The sequence below is a fragment of the Xenopus tropicalis genome, chromosome 1 (assembly GCF_000004195.4).
Source record: "Xenopus tropicalis strain Nigerian chromosome 1, UCB_Xtro_10.0, whole genome shotgun sequence".
NCBI classification, from domain to species: domain Eukaryota; kingdom Metazoa; phylum Chordata; class Amphibia; order Anura; family Pipidae; genus Xenopus; species Xenopus tropicalis.
Window position 1 is genome coordinate 188,884,963 of NC_030677.2, and position 18,505 is coordinate 188,903,467.

Sequence of the window (18,505 nt, forward strand, 5' to 3'; positions counted from 1 at the left end):
ATGCGCACATGCAGTAACTTTAAGGGATCTTGTGCTGGAATGTAGTTTAAGGGGTTGCTCACCTATATATTTAGTATAATGTACACACTGATATTCTGAGACAATTTGCAGTTGGTTTTCAGTTTTGTTATTAAGCTTTTTGTTCATAAGCTCTCCAGTTTGGAATTTCAGCAGCTATCTGGTTGCTAGGGTCTTGTTTTCCTTAGCAACCAGGCAGTGGTTTAAATGAGAGACTGAAAGATGAATAGGAGAGGCCTGAATAGAAATATAAGGAATAAAAAGCAACAATAACTAGAAAGGGAAGTTTGGGCTGAAAAACGTGAAGTCACTGAATAAAATCTGATCTGTTGTTGGCTCCGCCCACTTCTTCTAACCTTGGACCATAGTTATATAGTAAAAACCACTGTGCAAAGTTTGGGGCCCCTGGTTTTAATAGTGTCTGAATAGCAGCAATTTAAATTTCCCCACTGAAAGTCAACAGGTGACATCTGATTGGTGGTCGGTGGCTTCGCCCAGTTTTTCTAACCTGGAACTGCTGTTACCCAGTGACTAACCCTGCAAAGTTTAGGGACCCTAGGATTAATAGTTACAGAACGGCAGCAGTTTAAATTTAAACCAATAAAAGTCAAAAGGTAAATTGTGATTGGCGGTTGGTGGCTCTGCCCACTTTTTCTAACCTTGAGTCAAAGTCACCCAATGACAAACAGTGGGCACCCTGGCATAAATAGTTTGAGAATGACAGCATTTTAAACTTAAAATTTAAACCAATAAAATTCAATGGATGAAATCTGATTGGCTCTTAGTGGCCCAACCCACTTTTCCTATTTTTGAACTGCAGTCCCCCAGTGACCGACTGTGCAAAGTTTGGGGACTCAGACTGACAGCATTTTACACTTCACCATTGAAAGTAAATAGATAAAATGTTATTGGCTGTTTATTGGCTCCGCTCACTTTTTTCTAACTTGAAACGGCAAATACCCAGTGACTAACTTAGGAAAGTTTAACAACTCTGAAATTAATACTTAAATAATGGCATAAGTTTAAATATAAACCAATGAAATTTAATGGGTGGAAATGGATTGGCTGTTGGTGGCTCCGCCCACTTGTTCTAGCCCTGAATACGTAGTCATCCAGTGACTGACTGTGCAAAGTTTGGGAACCCTGACATAAATATTGTGAGAAAGGCAGCATTTTAAATTTAAACCAAAAAAATTCAATAGGTGAAGTCTGATTGGCTGTTGGTGGTCCCACCCACTTTTTCTAACTCTGAAGTTTGAGGACCTTTGTATTAATATTTAAAGAATGGAAGCATTTTAAATTTAAACATATGAAGTCTATAGGTGAAATCTGATTGGCTGTTGTTGGCCCCGCCCACTTTTCTAAATTTAGGACATAGTCACCCAGTGACAAACTGTAAAGTTTGGGGACCCTGGCAGCAGTTAAAATTTCCCCACTGAAAACAATGAAAGAAATCTGACTGGCTGTTGGTGGCTCCAGGCCCGGATTTGTGGAGAGGCCACAAAGGCCCGGGCCTAGGGCGGCAGAAACCTGGGGGCAGCATGCCGCCCCGCCGCACTAAAACCTTTTAAAATTTTTGTTCACATACGGAGCAATGGGGACTTCTCCCCACTGCTCCGTATGCAACTTTGGCCGACCGCGCATTCGTGCGCGCAACCCTACCCCGCGTGCTCTTCGCACATTGCGCATGCGCACGGAACCCTCCTGTTGCGCATGCGCACTCGGGGGGAGGGGGGCATGCGACTGGGGGCGGCCTAGGGGCGGCCGGTTTAGAAATCCGGCCCTGGGTGGCTCTGCCCACTTTTTCAAAACTAAAACTGCAGTCCCCAAGGCCTAGTGACAAACTGTGAAAAGTTTGGGGATCCCGGCGTTATTACTGTGAGAATGGCAGCAGGTTGGATTTCCACCAAGTCAATAGGTAAAAGCTCATTGGCTGTTCACAGCTCCGCCCACTTGTGGGCATCCAACAATCATCCTATTTTCATTCAGGCTGAGCCCATGACTATGTGATTCAAGTTTGGGGAGAGTAGCCTCAAAGCTGTAAGATTGGCAGCAGTTTCAATTTCCCCATAAAAGTCAATGGGTAAAATTTGATTGGCTGTTGTCGGCCCCTCCCACTTTGGGGTCATCCAAGAAATGTCGCGGTTTCATTCGGGGTGACCCCATTATTATGCTATTCAAGTTTGGGGGGTGCAGCTTCAAAGCTGTAAGTGCGGCAGCAGTTTGAAAATCTTCCCTGTGAAAGTCAATGGGAAAATTGGGGGGTTCGGAGTGGCGCCACAAAAAGACGGGGGGCGGGATCGCTTAGAAAAGCACAAGCAACCTGCTCCGCTATAGGGCAAAGATGTGTGGGGAGTTTGGGTGTTGTACCCCTAAAACTGTAGGAGGAGTAGCGTTTAGAAAATGGGGGGCGCTAAGAATAAGAAGAAGCGGAAGAATAAGCTGAAGTCAAAGAACGGGATGTTGGGGGTTTCAAGCCAACACAATTACTACATCGTAAGATCTGGTTTTGGCTGTCGGGGTCAGTGACCCCCATTTGAAAGGGTCTAAGGAAAAGAGTAAGGCAAAAAATTAAAGTTTCTTGGAATAATTATCATTTAGAATGTAAATTAGGGATCCACCCAGGTCGTAAGTATTCAGCAGTAATTAGTCCAAATCCATCATGGACCAGCTGAAATTAGATTTGTTTGATTGAAAATTTGAATTTAGCGTTTGGATTCAGATCCATATTCAGGCAGCCATTTTTTTTTGGGGGGGAGGACGTGGCACTCTGAGTGCAGATATTATGGACTGGGTGTATCCCTGGTACAAATCTGCAGCTAGTGAGAACCCAAGTAGTGAGTGCAGAGTGGAAGCCTGGGAACCCTGCAGGCTGAGAGCAGCACAGACACATGCCCTTCCAGTTACCCACAGTGCGCAGAAACATTTACTGTGATTAGGAGAGACGCAAGGAACATTTGTGCCCTTTGTTTTTATAGAAAGATTCACAGACAAGAGTTGGTGGGTCCCATACATGGCCAGTAAGCTGCCAACGTGATCTGGAGGGGCATTTATGGGCCTGTGTATGGGCAGTTTTAGCTCAAACTAGCCAGTGGCTGGAATAAGAGAATGGAGGGTGAATGGGAGAGCCGATACAGAGAGACAAGGCATTAAGAATAACAAGTAACTGAACCCTTACAGAGCAATGGTTTCTTTGTTAGTAGGGCCAGTGACCCCAACAACCAGATACCATTTTAAATTGCACCACGGAAAGAGGCAGAAAGGGAAGGCAAATTATTTGAAAACATTAAAACAAAAAAACCCCAGGAAACTGAAAAGCTGCATAGAACATACTATAGCATACTAAACATTAAGTTAAAGCATAACTACCCCTTAAATGAGCAGAGAATAATGAATAATTGTATGTCAATTTCTAATGTGCTTTATCAGGCTCCCTAAGAAAAATAACCCTGTCAGTACAAGACTGAGCCCACTAGCCAGAGCTCAAAAACCTTTTCTTTTTGTTGAGAATAACCCAGGTATCCTCATGTTTGATTGATTCATTGTTCTAATGCAGTGATCCCCAGCCAGTGGCTCAGGGGCAACATGTTCCTCACCAACCCCTTGGATATTGCCAGTGGCCTCAAACAGGGGCTTATTTTTAAATTCTTGGTTAGTGTTGGTTGCATAAAAACCATGTGTACTGCCAAACAGAACCTCCTGTATGCTGCCAGTCCATATAGGGAATACCAATTAACCAATATTGGCCCTTATTTGACACCCGTTAACTTTGTTTTATGTTTATGTTGCTCACAGGTAAAAAAAAGGGTGGGGATCCCTGTTCTAATAGAAGTGATTAATATAGCCTGGAAGGCACTGTTTTTACCCTGAAGTCTTTGGGGTTCATAGAGATATCTCAGCAACCATAGTGGCTGCTTCCAAAAATGTAGGGCTAATTCTGTGTAGTTGTCTGTGCTCCCCTGCGTGTTCCGTTTGTTGCATTATTGCGGTGTAAGAGCACAGAGCCATGCAGTGGATGCAGACAGACTGCTGTAGATACGGACAGACAGTGTGTAGGTGGATCTCAATCCCTGTGCTGTTTACAGCTCAGACTACAGGTATAGGACCCCTTATCCAGAATGCTCGGGACCAAGGGTATTTCGGATAAGGGGTCTTTCCGTAATTTGGATCTCCATACCTTAAGTCTACTAAGAAATCAATAACACGTTAATTAAACCCAATAGGATTGTTCTGCATCCAATAAGGATTATTTATACCTTAGTTACAGGTACTATTTTATTACTACAGAGAAAAAGGAAATCAGTTTTAAAATGGTAAATTATTTGATTAAAATGGAGTCTATGGGAGACGGGCTTTCCGTAATTCAGAGCTTTCTGGATAACGGGTTTCCGAATAAGGGATCCCATACCTGTATATGGTTGTTTAAGGAAGCTATTGGCTCTTGCTCTCCTATTTACACTGTGCAATAATCTGAGAAACTTCCCCCCTATCAGCTCTATGTAATCAATTGCCTCCCTGGATTTTCCTGCCTATCTGGGGAAATAACTCGTTTACCTGACCCCATGTCAGACTCCTAAAACTAACTCCACCTTCCTCATCGCTGGGAATAAATCAAACACAAGCAGATCCTGAAATGGGTAAAACACTATTAAAGCTCTGTGTCAAAACGGGGCAATGGGCCCATTATGGTTGGGGTCTACCGGGAAGAGTCCTGGTAACAGACAGGCCAGTCCGGCAATGCAAGACATTGTTATATAGCGTATGCAGCAAGGTTTTAATTGATTTTTATTTTTTTTTTTAATTTCTTCATTTCCTTGAGGAATTAACGTCCCTGTCGACCTTTTGATTGTACATTAACTAAATTTTATTCTTTACAAAGAAAATGTTAATTACACAACCAAACTTTACAGTATTCAAATATGTATTTTACAGGTGGAGGATGGAACTTCCAGCTGTTTGTTTTGTACAGAGTGGGTTCAGTCTGTATGGCACCTCCTGCAAAAAAAAAAACTAAACATAAAAAAAAAAGGGGAAAAAGACCTACTTCTGTTAAACAGTTATTTTACACTGACAAACGAGGAATGCATGTTCTTGTTACGTTAAGGCTGTGCTTAGTGGCGAGAGAACGTTACGGATTAATAGCCTTCATTAAGGCACGTAGGATATGGGCACAGCAGGGTCAGTTAAAATCTGTACAATCACGGATGGATATGCAGGCATGCAGAGAGCTTAAAATCGCACAGCCATTGTTTTCAGGGGAGCAAGATGGGAACACCATTATAAAATCTTATGCCATGTATTCTCCAGTCCACAGGTCGTTTCAATTTATTTATTAAAAAAAAAAAAAAAAAAAAAAAAAAAAGCAGAAAGACTCGGAACAAAAGACGTGACTGAGCTGAATATCCGGACACGGCGACTTGCAGTCCTAGGAGAGTTGTGCTGCGTGGACTAAAAGTCGCTCTAAAATAATCAGCATAGTAGCGCTTAGCCCAAAACTGGGGGGGGGGTTCCCATTCTGGCGTAAGAAGCCGACGTTTCCACTGACTTTATAAAAGTGAATGTTTCAAGTATGTGGGTTGTTACGGCGCGGTGATAACTTGGTGGTTTTACAGTAAGTCATTGCTTCATCCATTAAAGAGCTCGAGGCCTCTTGGGGTTGATTTGTTTGCTCGCCTGCTCCTCCTCTTGCAGCGCAGCACGGAAAGACTTCACTTTGTCTGCAAAGGAAATAAAATACATGTGGGCGTTACAGCAGGGTATAGATTTAAAGGGGCAGTTCAGCTTTAAGTAAACTTTTAGTTATAGAATGCCCTATTCCTAGCAACTCCGGCATCCAAAAACAATTGCTCTGTGAGGCTACAATGATTGGAATTCTTGCTTTTTATTACCTTCCTTTCTGTGCAAGCCCTCTCCTATGTATATTCCTGTCTCTTTTTCAACCTACTGCTGTGTTGCTTGGGTAAATAAGACCCTAGCAACCATATAGCTGCTGAAATACCAAACTGGAGTGTTGCTGAACAAACAGCTAAATAACTATATAAAAAATAATAAAGACCAACTGCATATTGTCTTTGAATATGAATGTCTATATCATACTGAAATGTCATTTAAAGGTGAACTACCCCTTTAACATTTCAGCTATGCACCTTCCTGCCTGATAGATTTCTTCCAGGCAAATGTTAAAAGCATTGGCTTTGTCCACGGATTTTTTCAATCACCAGTTTGTTATTGGGGGTGGGAGAAGTTGCAAGTTTACATCTATTTCAGGGTGTTTAGTTCCCCTATAAAATCTATTAGAAAGGCACATGTTTTAATTCTGCTTTAAAAACACATCTGTTCAAAAGCCACTGCAAAATGTTTTCTTCTTATGCCGAAATAGTCTCACGGTATCTCTCAGTACAAGAATAATCAGAGAGGTTTCTGGCTATAGCAATGCCTTTATATTTATATTAACAACCAGTTTCAGGTCAGGCAGCTCACACCCCTGAGGTCCATCCTGTTTTTTTGTATTGGCAATTTAATACTACATTTGAGCAGTAAGATGTAAAGAGGGCCATATACAGGCCAATCTGGTACGCTCACCCAAACAGAACAAGATCTTAAAGGAGAAAGAAAGGTAAAAACTAAGTAGTAAATACAGCCATAAGCACTCACAGAAACGCTGCACTGACTTCTCTGAAAAAAGATAAGTTGTGTCTGTAATTCCTGTGCCAGAGACACGCAGCTTTCTGTTCTCTGCTCTTTCCTGCTCCCCCCCTTAGGAATGTGGATCTGAGCCAATCAGCAGGAAGCTGACTCATAGTCTAACTAACTGAGCATGTTCACTTGGTCTGGGTGTCTGTGCAGGACTGAGGCATTATGGGAACTTTCTTTACACAGCTCAGTGTTTTTTCTTCCTGTTTGGCTTCAGATCTTTTGAACAGATGAAATATGGGGAGACTTAAGGGCACTATTGAGACAACTGAAGGTATGCCTGCAGCTTGAGATTAACTCTTTATTAACCTTTCCTTCTCCTTTAAGAGGGGCCCACATGGTATGGCCACCTTTCTATGGTTCCAATCATTCATCAAATCTATGGCAGCTCCTCTTCAATTCCTCATCTACTATACACTGATTGACATGGTGCATTGGCAGATATAAAAGGCAAACCTGCCTGATCCCCCAAACCGACCATGGTATATATATCAGTTGGGATCAATGGGTCAAAATACAAGCACAGAAAACTGGTAAATAAAGGAAACGTCTCATACAGTAATGACACAATGACAAAGGGCAAGTGAATGCACAGTGTGTGCCTAGTTACTGGAATACAAACATATTAGCATTTGATATTCCATGAGATAGAGAATTGTGTGTTCAGATACTCACCCCGTAATTCAGTGAGAATGTCAATCTTTTGCTCCAGGATGGCTTCAAGTTGTGTAGCGTAGGAATCAACATCATAATCGACTTCTTCTGTCATCTCTAAAAGCACTTTTTCATCTTCTAGCCACCTGATAGACTCCTAAGGGTCAAATATCATTTGAGTTGAGGAATAAACAAACTGTGCCCTACTTCTAGCCGAGATTCCCGTCATGGTTTGTGCAGTGAAACAGCCTGTGGGCTTTGGTATTCAGCACTTTAATGCCTGAATTTTATGTTTTATTACTCTACTGAATGCAAAACCCAGTTAGACTGAATCTCACCTGCTGAATATAAATTAAAGGGGACTTATACCCACCCCTAATATGTAATATAAATTTGCAGGTTGTATAATGATTTCATGATAATAGCAGTTTTTATACCACTAAAATCATGAAAGTGTTATCAGGAGCACACTCTTCTCTTCTGTCTGGATGGGGGGCAAGGCAACTGCAGTAGGTTAGTTATAAGTTACTGAAGGTATAAGTTACTGATGCAGGAAGCTTCTCTTCTACTAACCCACCCATTCTCAACCTAGGTCCAACCCAGCCCCGAGGTTGATTAGGGAATTTACAGCCCAAACCGGCCCCTGACCCGCCCCCTAGGTGACATCATATATGGCCTCACAGGGACAGCTCCAGGAAGTTCCCATGTCCCACTAATGATGAGGGAGCTCAGCCACAGCATGGAAAAAAAAGTAATGTGAGCTGTGGCAGGGCAAGTACAACCCACACCTGATTCAGACACGACCAGGCACAATTCTTTGGGCCAAACATGCCTGACCCGTAGTTAAACCTGCTGGTAAACCTGGACGGGTTTCCAGCCGGCCCACACATCATTATTCTCTACACCAGTCACACTAAGTGATATATTACACAATTTATTCTTTATATAAGCATCAGACATAATTACCTGAAAGACTGCTCTGTGATCTTCTACAACCTGTTCCTCCATTTCTACCATCTGAGACACGGCCTCATGGAATGTGAACAACTGCGGGGAAACCTCTTCCTCCTAAATCAAATCAAATGACATTTGAATAGAATAAGAAGATTGGGAAATATGCAAGATGGCAACACTCACGGAGACCCACAAATGTACTCCATAATACAAACAGTGTCTTGCAATGACCTACTTCACTATTGCAATCACTAATGCATTCTTCTCATTAAAAAGAGATAAAAGTAAAGCAAATTGTTGGTTGCTGGCTTTTATCCAATCTGGGTGCCAAGCCAAAAGGGGCAAGAAACCCCACATCTTAACCCAGGAATAATGTAAAACACTAATCTGATAAACTTTCATGTCTTGGAAATGACAATATCCCATTATCCTGTAATGCACTAATGGGTTTACTTATAGAAATAAATGCTCTGTTAAAAGTAAATGCACAGCGAGAGCGGTAGGATTTAAACCCCCCACTCTCACTGAATTATTTGCTTTGATTCTTTTCATTGGTTTCTAGAGATTTTATTGCATTCTCCTTTGTTCTTGCTAATAAACATGGTGTGTGCAGTATATTCCATTCTGATGCCTAAACAGGTCATGTTGATCTGTAATCCTACGTTAACAAGAAACCACCAGCTTTGCAGTTTGGTAGTTTGGTCTAGAAGAACATATTAAGCCATTTTAGATGTTACAGAATGTGTCATTTTCAAAGATGTATGGTTTCCTGGTGTCCGTTTACTCTTATGGGCTCTTGTGAAACATAAAACACATGGCGTCCTTCTAAATCAAATTCCCAGATGCCATTAAAAATTTTTTTTGCACACTCCCCTTGTGACACTGCTGAATGCATTTACATAGGTTTGCTTTGTAAGGGCAGTGGCACACGGGGAGATTAGTCGCCACGACAAATATTCGTTACGGCGGGCGACTAATCTCCCCGCAATGCCATCCCATCGGCAAGAATGTAAAACGCCAGTGGGATGGCATACGCATCGCTTTGAAGTTTCCTTGAGAGGCAACTTAGTCGCCCACGGTAATGAAGGTTTGTCACGGGGCAAATAATCTCCCGTGTGCCACTGCCCTTAGAAATAACCAGAAAGCTGCTAAATTCTTCAGTGATGTAAAAATAATTTTGCAGATGGGACATGGTGTTAAGGTGGCCATACACAGGAAGATTTCCACTGCAGATTCAGCAGCTTATCTGCCCTTGTATGGACACCCCCAATCAGGCAGGTTTGCTTTTCTATTGGATCAGGGACCGATTTGGCTCGGTGATGTGGTTCTAGGTCTAACGGCGCCTATGCCCAACCCTTGTAATTTGATTGGGCATTTATCAAAGCATTTCCCCCCTTTTAATGCAGACATTTTTTGTCTGAAATTGTCAAATCTACTCTTATTCCAGACTATATAACTATACAGTTATGGAAAATGTCCCTTAAATGGAAAACCCACAGTCCACATCTGCTCTATTTATACACTGTGATACATACTTTTATGTTTGACACATGATGGTTTTGCCTTTTTTAGTCCTTTAACCCATATAAGGGTTTGAAAATGTTTAACATTAATTGTATAATAGGTTAAAGGGCAGTATGCCCAGTTATATAAAATCATTACAGAACACTATAATAAATGAAGCTGTTGGAATAATGAATACACCCTACAGAACACAATGTACATCTGTTCTGATCACATAGAGAAAGGAACACTCCCAGCAGGGCCTATATGTTCTAGATTAACACTCTCTCCCTCTGATAGCCTTATTCCCCTCCCAATACTACTTGCACTTACATTTTGCTCACAGAGCAGCTTAAGATCATCTCTCTGAGGAGAGCTCCCCACTCCCCACAAAGCTTCCACGTCGTCCAGCTGGTTAGGGGCATGATGTATCATGGGGCGGAGGTCTCCTGCAGCGCTGGGATCCACAGTAAGTTCCTTCACTCTAAAGTAAAAATATATATATATAAACTTGGTGATCACTAACAGTTCCACATGGCTCTAATAATTCTACACATTCTTTAATGCCAGCTGTACAGACTTCTTTGTTTGGTACCATAGTGCCCGTGGCTACAAGGCCAATTTATACCAATACTGGCATTCTCCCACTACAGACAATAGGAAGGTTTGCAGAGTACTGCTGAAACAGTCAAAAAGATGGCACCTTTAAATAAGCTTCTGTAATTTTTTTTTTTCCTCACTTTCATGTAATGTAGTCTATGTAATGGTTAGCTGGATTGTAACCCTTAAAACAAAGCCTGTGGCCATTGAGCTGCTGTACTACAACTCCCAGAGTGCCTCTCACTGCACTACTCTGTGGTTAAGGCAACTAATGCTTCAGCTACACCTGCTTCATCTGTATATACACCTATCTGTACCCCCTATATAGGGTTCCGAGGTGCAAGGCAGACAAAATAATATAATTCCATTGCACCAATGCCATTTCCTATATTCTCCATTCTGTCTAAATGATTTTCTAACTCATTCAGTTGTTATAAGACTGAATCCATTCTTAATTTATACATATATGATCAGGAACAATTTATAAACAAACTACTCCCTTCCCCCAGCTGCAGCCCTTGTTAGGCTCTGAGATAAGAAGCAGCTCATTTTACAGAGTGCTCATCTGTAGACTGGTAAGTTGTTGTACTACCTCAATAGAATTGGAAAGAAGAAAAGTGAAAATGGGTCTAGTTAGGGTCTTTGCCATATTCATTGTTTTAATGTTGAAAAAAAGGGGTATACTGCCCCTTAAATATCAGTACAACAGTGGTACAGATGTATTCTGCAGAGAACTGCATTTTCACTTTACACTAAATATTGTGTATTATTTTTTTACCATTACACTCATTAAGAACAAAGAAGTCTCTCAAGGCTGACAGATAGCAAATTGGGTGAAAACAGAAATAAATTCATGCTGATAAATATGGTAGAAATAAAACTACAAACCATGCAAAAGGGAAAAAAAATGAGACTTGCACAGAGTAACCATAATAATAAAAATAATGATAGGGCTTGTGTGGGGATTTTTAGGGGTTAGCCCAGAAAATAAATAGAGTTTATACAAGGCAAAGTCTTAGAAGGAATTAGACCTTGTCAGTGTGGGAGAAAAGTCGTCATACTCATAGGAAGGAGAGAGATCAGAGCGACTTCCACTACCCTGTGAGAAGGGAATATCCGATGGGCTAATGCCAAACTCCTTTACCCTGACGTGCCAACATACAGCAGAATGAAGAAAGTGCGATAAGAACAAAGAGAAGATTCAGAATGGTTCATTCTGGCAGCAAAGTTACTATACAGTATAGGACATAGCCCACAAGTCCCACATACATAGAAAGCACCAGTCACATGTACACAAGTGGGCAACCAACCTAGCCCCTGCTTTATACACAACAATTCAATACCTTTTATATTTTTCAGCCTAGTGGTAGTTACAAGCTCTGACAGCCTAACTAGAAAAGATAATGTGATCTGGGGACAGTGAGACCCTTCAATAGGTCTGGGGGAGATTTTTTAACATAATATTTACATTCCCATTGATAATAGAACTTGTCATTGTCACTATATAAGTTGTTCCGTATGTTACAATGTCCATAAAGAGGCAGAAGTGAATGCATTTACACATCTCCCTATAGAAATAAAGATCTGAAAGTATACAGGAAAGGGTTTGTAGTTGCATGGAGTTATATAATAAAAGGCCCCAAGTTTGCCCAGGAGCAGTAACACATAGCAATCAATATGTTTGCTTTTAAACAGGCAACCAGTAAATGCTACCTGCTGATGCTGGTTGCTATGGGCAAACTTAGGGCCTTTTATTATATAACCCCCATATAATGACAAACCCTTTCCTGGGTTGCATAAAGATAGTATCTGTATAATTTTTCAATAGTACATAATTACAAAATTTCAGTGGCTCAGTGTAAATGTAATTGCTATTGAAAGCATTGTCTGCCCCATGCTATTCTCTGAAGTGCTGGCTCTGGTTGCTGAAACACATGTAGCAGAAGCCAGCTGCTTAACAGACCTGTGAAAAAGCACTGTGGGTAATAAAGTCTAGCTGGAGAAGAGCTGACTTCCGCTATAATGTTTCAACCACGGTTAGGAACAGAACAATACCATTTTCAACTATACAGATATAAATATCTATAGAACCATTTACATTTGTTTAAATGAATATTAGAAACAGCACAGAATTATACTTTGTTTTTAATTATGGTCACTTGAAAGGTTTGGTTCTATAGCCCTGCAGAGAGCCATTAAAGACATATGACCCCTGTTTGTATCCCTGTGTAAGAACTAAACCCGTTGTTATTCTACAGAGCTAATTGGTTTACTGCTGTGAAAACAGGTGCTCTTTTGCCATATTTCCACTTGAATGGCTGCCCCCATGGCTACACAGCAGCTTATTTATACAAACTATAGTAACATTTCCGAAGCAAATTTTACCAGGCAGGATAACAAGACATTATATTAAAATGCATATAAACCCCATTTCATATTTTGGAGGTACTTATATTTCAAGAGATAATAGGCAATATACTATTATTTGTTCCCAAATTTAACGTAAGGGATGCTAGGGGTTGGGGTTTTACTGCAATGTTTATATTAAGTTGTTGGTCAGCATGGCTTCACTGATTCTGTATTAAACACAGTCTATATACAACTGACAAAAAGGACTCCAATCATTTTTAATTGGTTTCCAAACAGTTAATGTAAGAATGCTAAAACCAATGATATTCTAACCCACCCACCCTTTTAAAATAGGATTTCACAATACATTTCCGGAGGGGAAGATACCTTGGCACTAGGTGCTACTTTATAGTCAAGTTTCTCTCAGTAACCAAAATGTAAAAAATATCAACATAAAAATATCACATGTTTTTTTAACATACCTATTTGCGTATCTTAAAGTGTTTAATGTATTTTCACAGGATGCCATACCCGGAGAAATAGTGGCAATCTGAAATGTTAAAGAATATAATGGATAAACAGATGTATAAATTCAAGTAAAACTGTTTATTATTCAGAAGTAGTAAGAAATGCAAGAAAAAAATGGAAAATTATTCTTCAATACATATATTAATCATTTAATATTATATGTTCCTTATAATGGGCTTGGGGTCTGGGGGTACTTATGCATATAGTTTAATATGAAACTGCAAGGCTGCTCTACAAAACAGGGATCCTGAGACAAGTATAGTTTAGGTAAGGCTATGGTACCTGCCATTGTTAACTTGTATTCCCTCTGACAGTCACTAGCTCTGTAAGACCCGTATTGCTTAAAGGGAACATATTGTGTAAAAAAACAAGAATGTGCCAGTGCATTATACTCTTATAAATATAGAAGGAATGTGCGTAGATAGGTTTTAGGTTTTTTTGGGCCCATCTGTTTCTCTTCCTTCCGCCTCCTTTCCCAGGCTGTGCAGGTGGGTCGGTGGCACTCAGAACACTGTACAATAGGAACCAATCAGCAGCTTGGCAGACCTGATAGAAAACTGAAACCTGTCTTTGCTTGTGTGATTGCAGGGCTGTGATTGGCTATCCCCCTCCTACTGTGCTTCTGGCAGGGATCTTTACAACACCTCCACCCCTCATCTCACATGGAAAAGGACAGTAGCAGATCTACGGGGTGCACCAATAATGGGGCCTTTTTTTAAAGTTAATGATCATTTTTAGATCAGACTGAAAGCTGACACTTAAACTATTCATTATTGCCTACAAGATTAGCAGATTAAGGCTATATCTGTCCTGCTATTCCCATATAATACCCATCTCTGCCATACACAGAGATACACCATTCATGGATAACCAGTTGTGAGGAAATGGCTAAGCACATTAATGCATTTGCTCATCTCACCATGCAGGTACGGGAATTCTCCCCAATGAAGGAATCTCGCAGCACTTGAGTCAGTTTACTTGCTCTAAAAGGAGTATGCGGCTTGTTCCTTCCTAGGGCTCGAATGCACTCCTGCAACACAGAATATTGACGACAACTAAGGAAAATGGCAACTCGACAGAATGGTTAAAATGACAAAAAAACAACAGACAACAGAAGGATTGGAGTAGTAAAATGATACATAGCTCTCTGCAGTGTGTATATTTATTTGTACATGTATTTATTTATACAGGCCTATCATTGTTTCATTAGGCACATATAGCACTTACACCTACATTGTTATACTATACTAGCTACCTGTCAGTATCTGCCTCTAACACATAAAGGTGTTTAGAGTCTGCAGGCTCACGTATTATCTAAAAGTACATTTATTTACCATATACAGAGGCTTCCACAACAAATATTAAAGCTTATAAGATTGCTAAGCCAACAAACCTATATCAGGGAAATTCCATAAGGTTCTAATATCAGTATTTTACACAGTCCCTCCCCCTCACTTTGTAGCAGTTCTTGGGTGGTACAATGTCTCTATAGAGTGATCCTCTCCCAGCTGTGCTGTGGCTTTCTTCTTTGTGTAAGGGTAAGACACACGGGGCGATTAGTCGCCGTAACGCTTAATTATGCCAGTCACAGCGACTAATCGCAGCAACTTTTTGCACACAGAGTACAATGGGCTTCTCTGCGACTAGTCACTTGCGCATTTTCGCTGTTTAGATTAGTCGCTGCGACTTTTCAAAAAGTCGTTGCGACTAATCGCCCCCGTGTGTCTTTGCCCTAATGGCACAAAGGGCAATTCCACATGTCAGTGGCCCTATGGCCGGATAATAACAGGACTGATTTTACAAATACACCTAATAGAATCCTTAAAGGGGTTGTTCACCTTTGTGTTACCTTTTAGTATAATGTAGAGAGTAATATTCTGAGACAATTTGCATTTTTTATTACTGGTAGGTTTTTAATAATTTTACTTTTTGTTCCATAGCTCTCCAGTTTGGAATTTCAGAAGTTATCTAGTTGCTAGGGTACAATTTACCTGAGTAACCAGGGAGTGGTTTAGAGAGTGACTGATATATGAATAGTAGAGGGGCTGAATAGAAACATGGCCCCGGTGCCATGGCCATGTCACTCATCAAACTGCTGATTTTGTATTCAGACATGTGCCTGTGCGTCCCATAACTAAGGCAACCATCTGATACATTCCGTGTTGCTAAGACTAAAAGCTCTGTGGGACAAGTGCCTTAGGGCTATGGGATATGGAGCATTGTGATTACTGGCACTTGTTAGAGATTAAGGAATACTGTCATGGGAAAACATGTTTTTTTTCAATTAATAGAGCTTCTCCAGCAGAATCCTGCATTGAAATCTGTTTTTCAAAAGCACAAACTTTTTATTTTTATATTTAATTTTTAAATTTCACATGGAGCTAGCCACATTCTTCATTCCCAGGGCGCTACAGCCTGCTGTGACCTGTGATTCTGATTAAATTTCAGTCACACTTTACTGCTGCGCTGCAAGTTGGAGTGATATCGCTCCTCTCCCAGCAGCCGATCAGCAGAACAATGGGAGGGGAGCAAGATAGCAGCTCCCAGTAGGTATCAGAATAGCACTCAATAGTAAGAAATCCAAGTCCGGCTTGGGACTCCTCCAGGAGAAACAATAGGTTACCTGAAAGCAGTTCTAATGTGGCTCCTTCTGAAAGCTCAAACTCAGGCACAAGGCACTGAGATGCCGCTTTATTACAGTTAAAAAAACAAACAAACATTTTTTGGTTCAGGAACAACATTTTAAATGGCAGAGTGAATGTAGGTCTGCTATGTAAACAGTGTAATTTAGAAATAAAATTACACCATAAAAATCTTGACAGTATCCCTTTAAACCAACACTACCCATTGCCCGTGGCTTCCCACTGACAGTACTGGGAAATGCCAGAGCTTGCCCTATACCTATGTTTATGACCCAAACACCAGTGCATATATTTGTATGATATGAGCCTCGGCTATACAGAGAACGAGACACAATGTGCAGAGAGCAGCAGTGTTTAGATCATCCACTCTGTGACACTGAATTACAGTTCTACTCCTGAATCCCTGCTCTGTTTTCTGAGACAAAAGATTTGTGTTGTTGTGTGGCAGAACACAGGACACAACCATTATTACCCAGCGCCTAACGGAACATGAAAATAAGAGAAATACGAACGAGGATACAATTAAATATGTAATTACCACCATTTTCTCCGTTCAACAGTTGTGCCACAGTTGCTGTCCTCACCCTAATTTAAATTACCTTTAAGGCTAATAAGCTCTTGTTGATTTCAGCGCCTTCAAGCCGAGTTTGCCTGTCTGCACTTGAGGTGTCAGCTCCTCTTTCATTTCCAGCCAAGTCAATAAGGGAAAATTTGCCATGCAATTTCCCTTTCCTTCTCAGGATGATCTGGAACACTGCATGACTTCGAGATGAATGTGCATTTGCAGAGGTCTGACCCGATGTTCTGTGTGATAAAACAAGCAAAGAGTAATTTTAGGATACAGGTATGAGATCTGTTATCCAGAAACCCATTAACTGATGAGTAGAGACTGTTATAGCAGCAAGGGGAGGGGGAACTTCATATTAATACCCTTGGTTTGGCCATGTAGCATACCCTCAAAATGCTAGTTTCTTGGGCCAGTCCTATAACAAAGTGGCTGAAACCTACCTGCAGCTGTTACCAATTTCAATGAGCTTGAGTACATCTTCCACACATTTAACTTCCCGCTCCTGTAACCCTACGACTTGCACCTGCTGCTTGCCATCTTCTAGGACTCTTAACTTGGTTTTCCGGTTCAGCAAGTCAAAGACCTTGAAACAGCATGTTACAATTAATATACTAAAATAGCCAATAACAGCTTAATTTGTCATGCTTAGGTGGAATATACGCAGGCTGGCCGCCTGGATGGTATTCTAACGGCCTGGCCAGTAAAAATGTTATTGCTTAATCCCAATGTTATTGATAGGGAAAAAGATAAATATATAGGAAGGCTGGTATTTCTTTTTCCATATAAGGAGGCAACCCAAAGGATACGTGGAGTTAAGCACACAACTATTCCATAGAAGTCAAGATGGAAGTTGAGATTTCTATATGGCATTATTTTGGCCCAAGATCAGGCTTACAAACCTCCCAGTCATTAACTGCAGGAATTAATGGGTAAAATGTTACAGTGTGCTTTATTATTTTCTATTTTGGCTAACATGAACATGCATCAATGACACAAACAGCTAAAATATGACCCAAGAGGTACTGAAATGATTAAGATGAACACATCTGATCCATAAAGCTGCCTACTGCTCTTGTATCATTATAAGTGAAGATTTACATTCTGTTTCATTGTTTGAGCCCTATCATATATATATATATAGATAAACTAATGCCTGCTAATTTAGTCAAGCTGAAATTTATAAAAAATAATTTAATTATGTTTTTTAGCTTCAAATAATAATAATAACTATATTCTCCAAAAACATATTTGTATCAAACAACATTTTAAAAATAATAATGCTGTGCAGCATTTGAATTACATTAGACACAATGCACTTAAGTACACTATCTATTCTGGCATGTACTACTTATTGGCAAGCTTAAATATATTATAATATATGGACAAACAATCCCTGTTTTGTTTAAAGGGGAAGGCGTATCTTGGTAGCTTAATGTACAGAATGTCTTACTCTCCTATATATATACTGATAATGGGTGAGTGCAGAGGATCTCTTGTCTGTGTATGTTATGGTCACAGCCTCATTATACCTGACTCTTTTGTTCTACAGTTTATACAGGGGCAGCTCCATGTTGTAGCTCCCATCATTCCCAGCTACAGTCAGGTGATCCCAGTGGCATAGCCAATAAAAGGGCAACCAATTGGGAGATTTAACCTTAAAGGCAAGCAAGTTGTAGGTAAAACTTAGTCCCTGTGTAAAATGTAAGTAGAATTCTTAATGAATTAGATGAAAGGGAGTGTAGCTCTGGCCAGACCGGGGATGGCTTTGATGTAGTTGTCCAGTTTGAATATATTGTAATATAAACAAAACATGGATTGTTTGTCCATAAAGGGAAAAAATATTTTGTAGCTTAACACATATATATTATATGTGTTTCCTATATATATTGATAATGGGTCAGTGCAGAGGACTTCTTGTCTTTGTCTACTTGTAGGCCCATAATCATGCTGGGAGTTGTAGCTTCCCAGCTGATGGGCCTCAATTTTTACAACTGAA

At 40.5% G+C, this 18,505-nt stretch overlaps 1 protein-coding gene across 4 annotated transcripts in view; it reads right to left on the reverse strand.

The window, feature by feature from the left end:
* Positions 1 to 5,175: 5,175 nt before the first annotated feature.
* kif2a (kinesin heavy chain member 2A) overlaps positions 5,176 to 18,505 on the reverse strand; it is a 37,918-nt gene continuing 24,588 nt past the window's right edge. For 2 of the 4 annotated variants that reach the window (XM_002934199.5, XM_004910370.4), the window contains exons 13-21: positions 16,950 to 17,092; positions 16,541 to 16,745; positions 14,219 to 14,329; positions 13,254 to 13,321; positions 11,454 to 11,567; positions 10,156 to 10,306; positions 8,332 to 8,433; positions 7,387 to 7,522; positions 5,176 to 5,735 (exon numbers count right to left, since the gene is read on the reverse strand). In XM_002934199.5, coding sequence (XP_002934245.2) covers positions 5,650 to 5,735; positions 7,387 to 7,522; positions 8,332 to 8,433; positions 10,156 to 10,306; positions 11,454 to 11,567; positions 13,254 to 13,321; positions 14,219 to 14,329; positions 16,541 to 16,745; positions 16,950 to 17,092 — 1,116 coding nt within the window. In that variant the 3' untranslated portion in view covers positions 5,176 to 5,649. The remainder of the gene's footprint in view (positions 5,736 to 7,386; positions 7,523 to 8,331; positions 8,434 to 10,155; positions 10,307 to 11,453; positions 11,568 to 13,253; positions 13,322 to 14,218; positions 14,330 to 16,540; positions 16,746 to 16,949; positions 17,093 to 18,505) is intronic. The other 2 variants (XM_004910371.4, XM_002934201.5) reach the window with 1 other exon arrangement.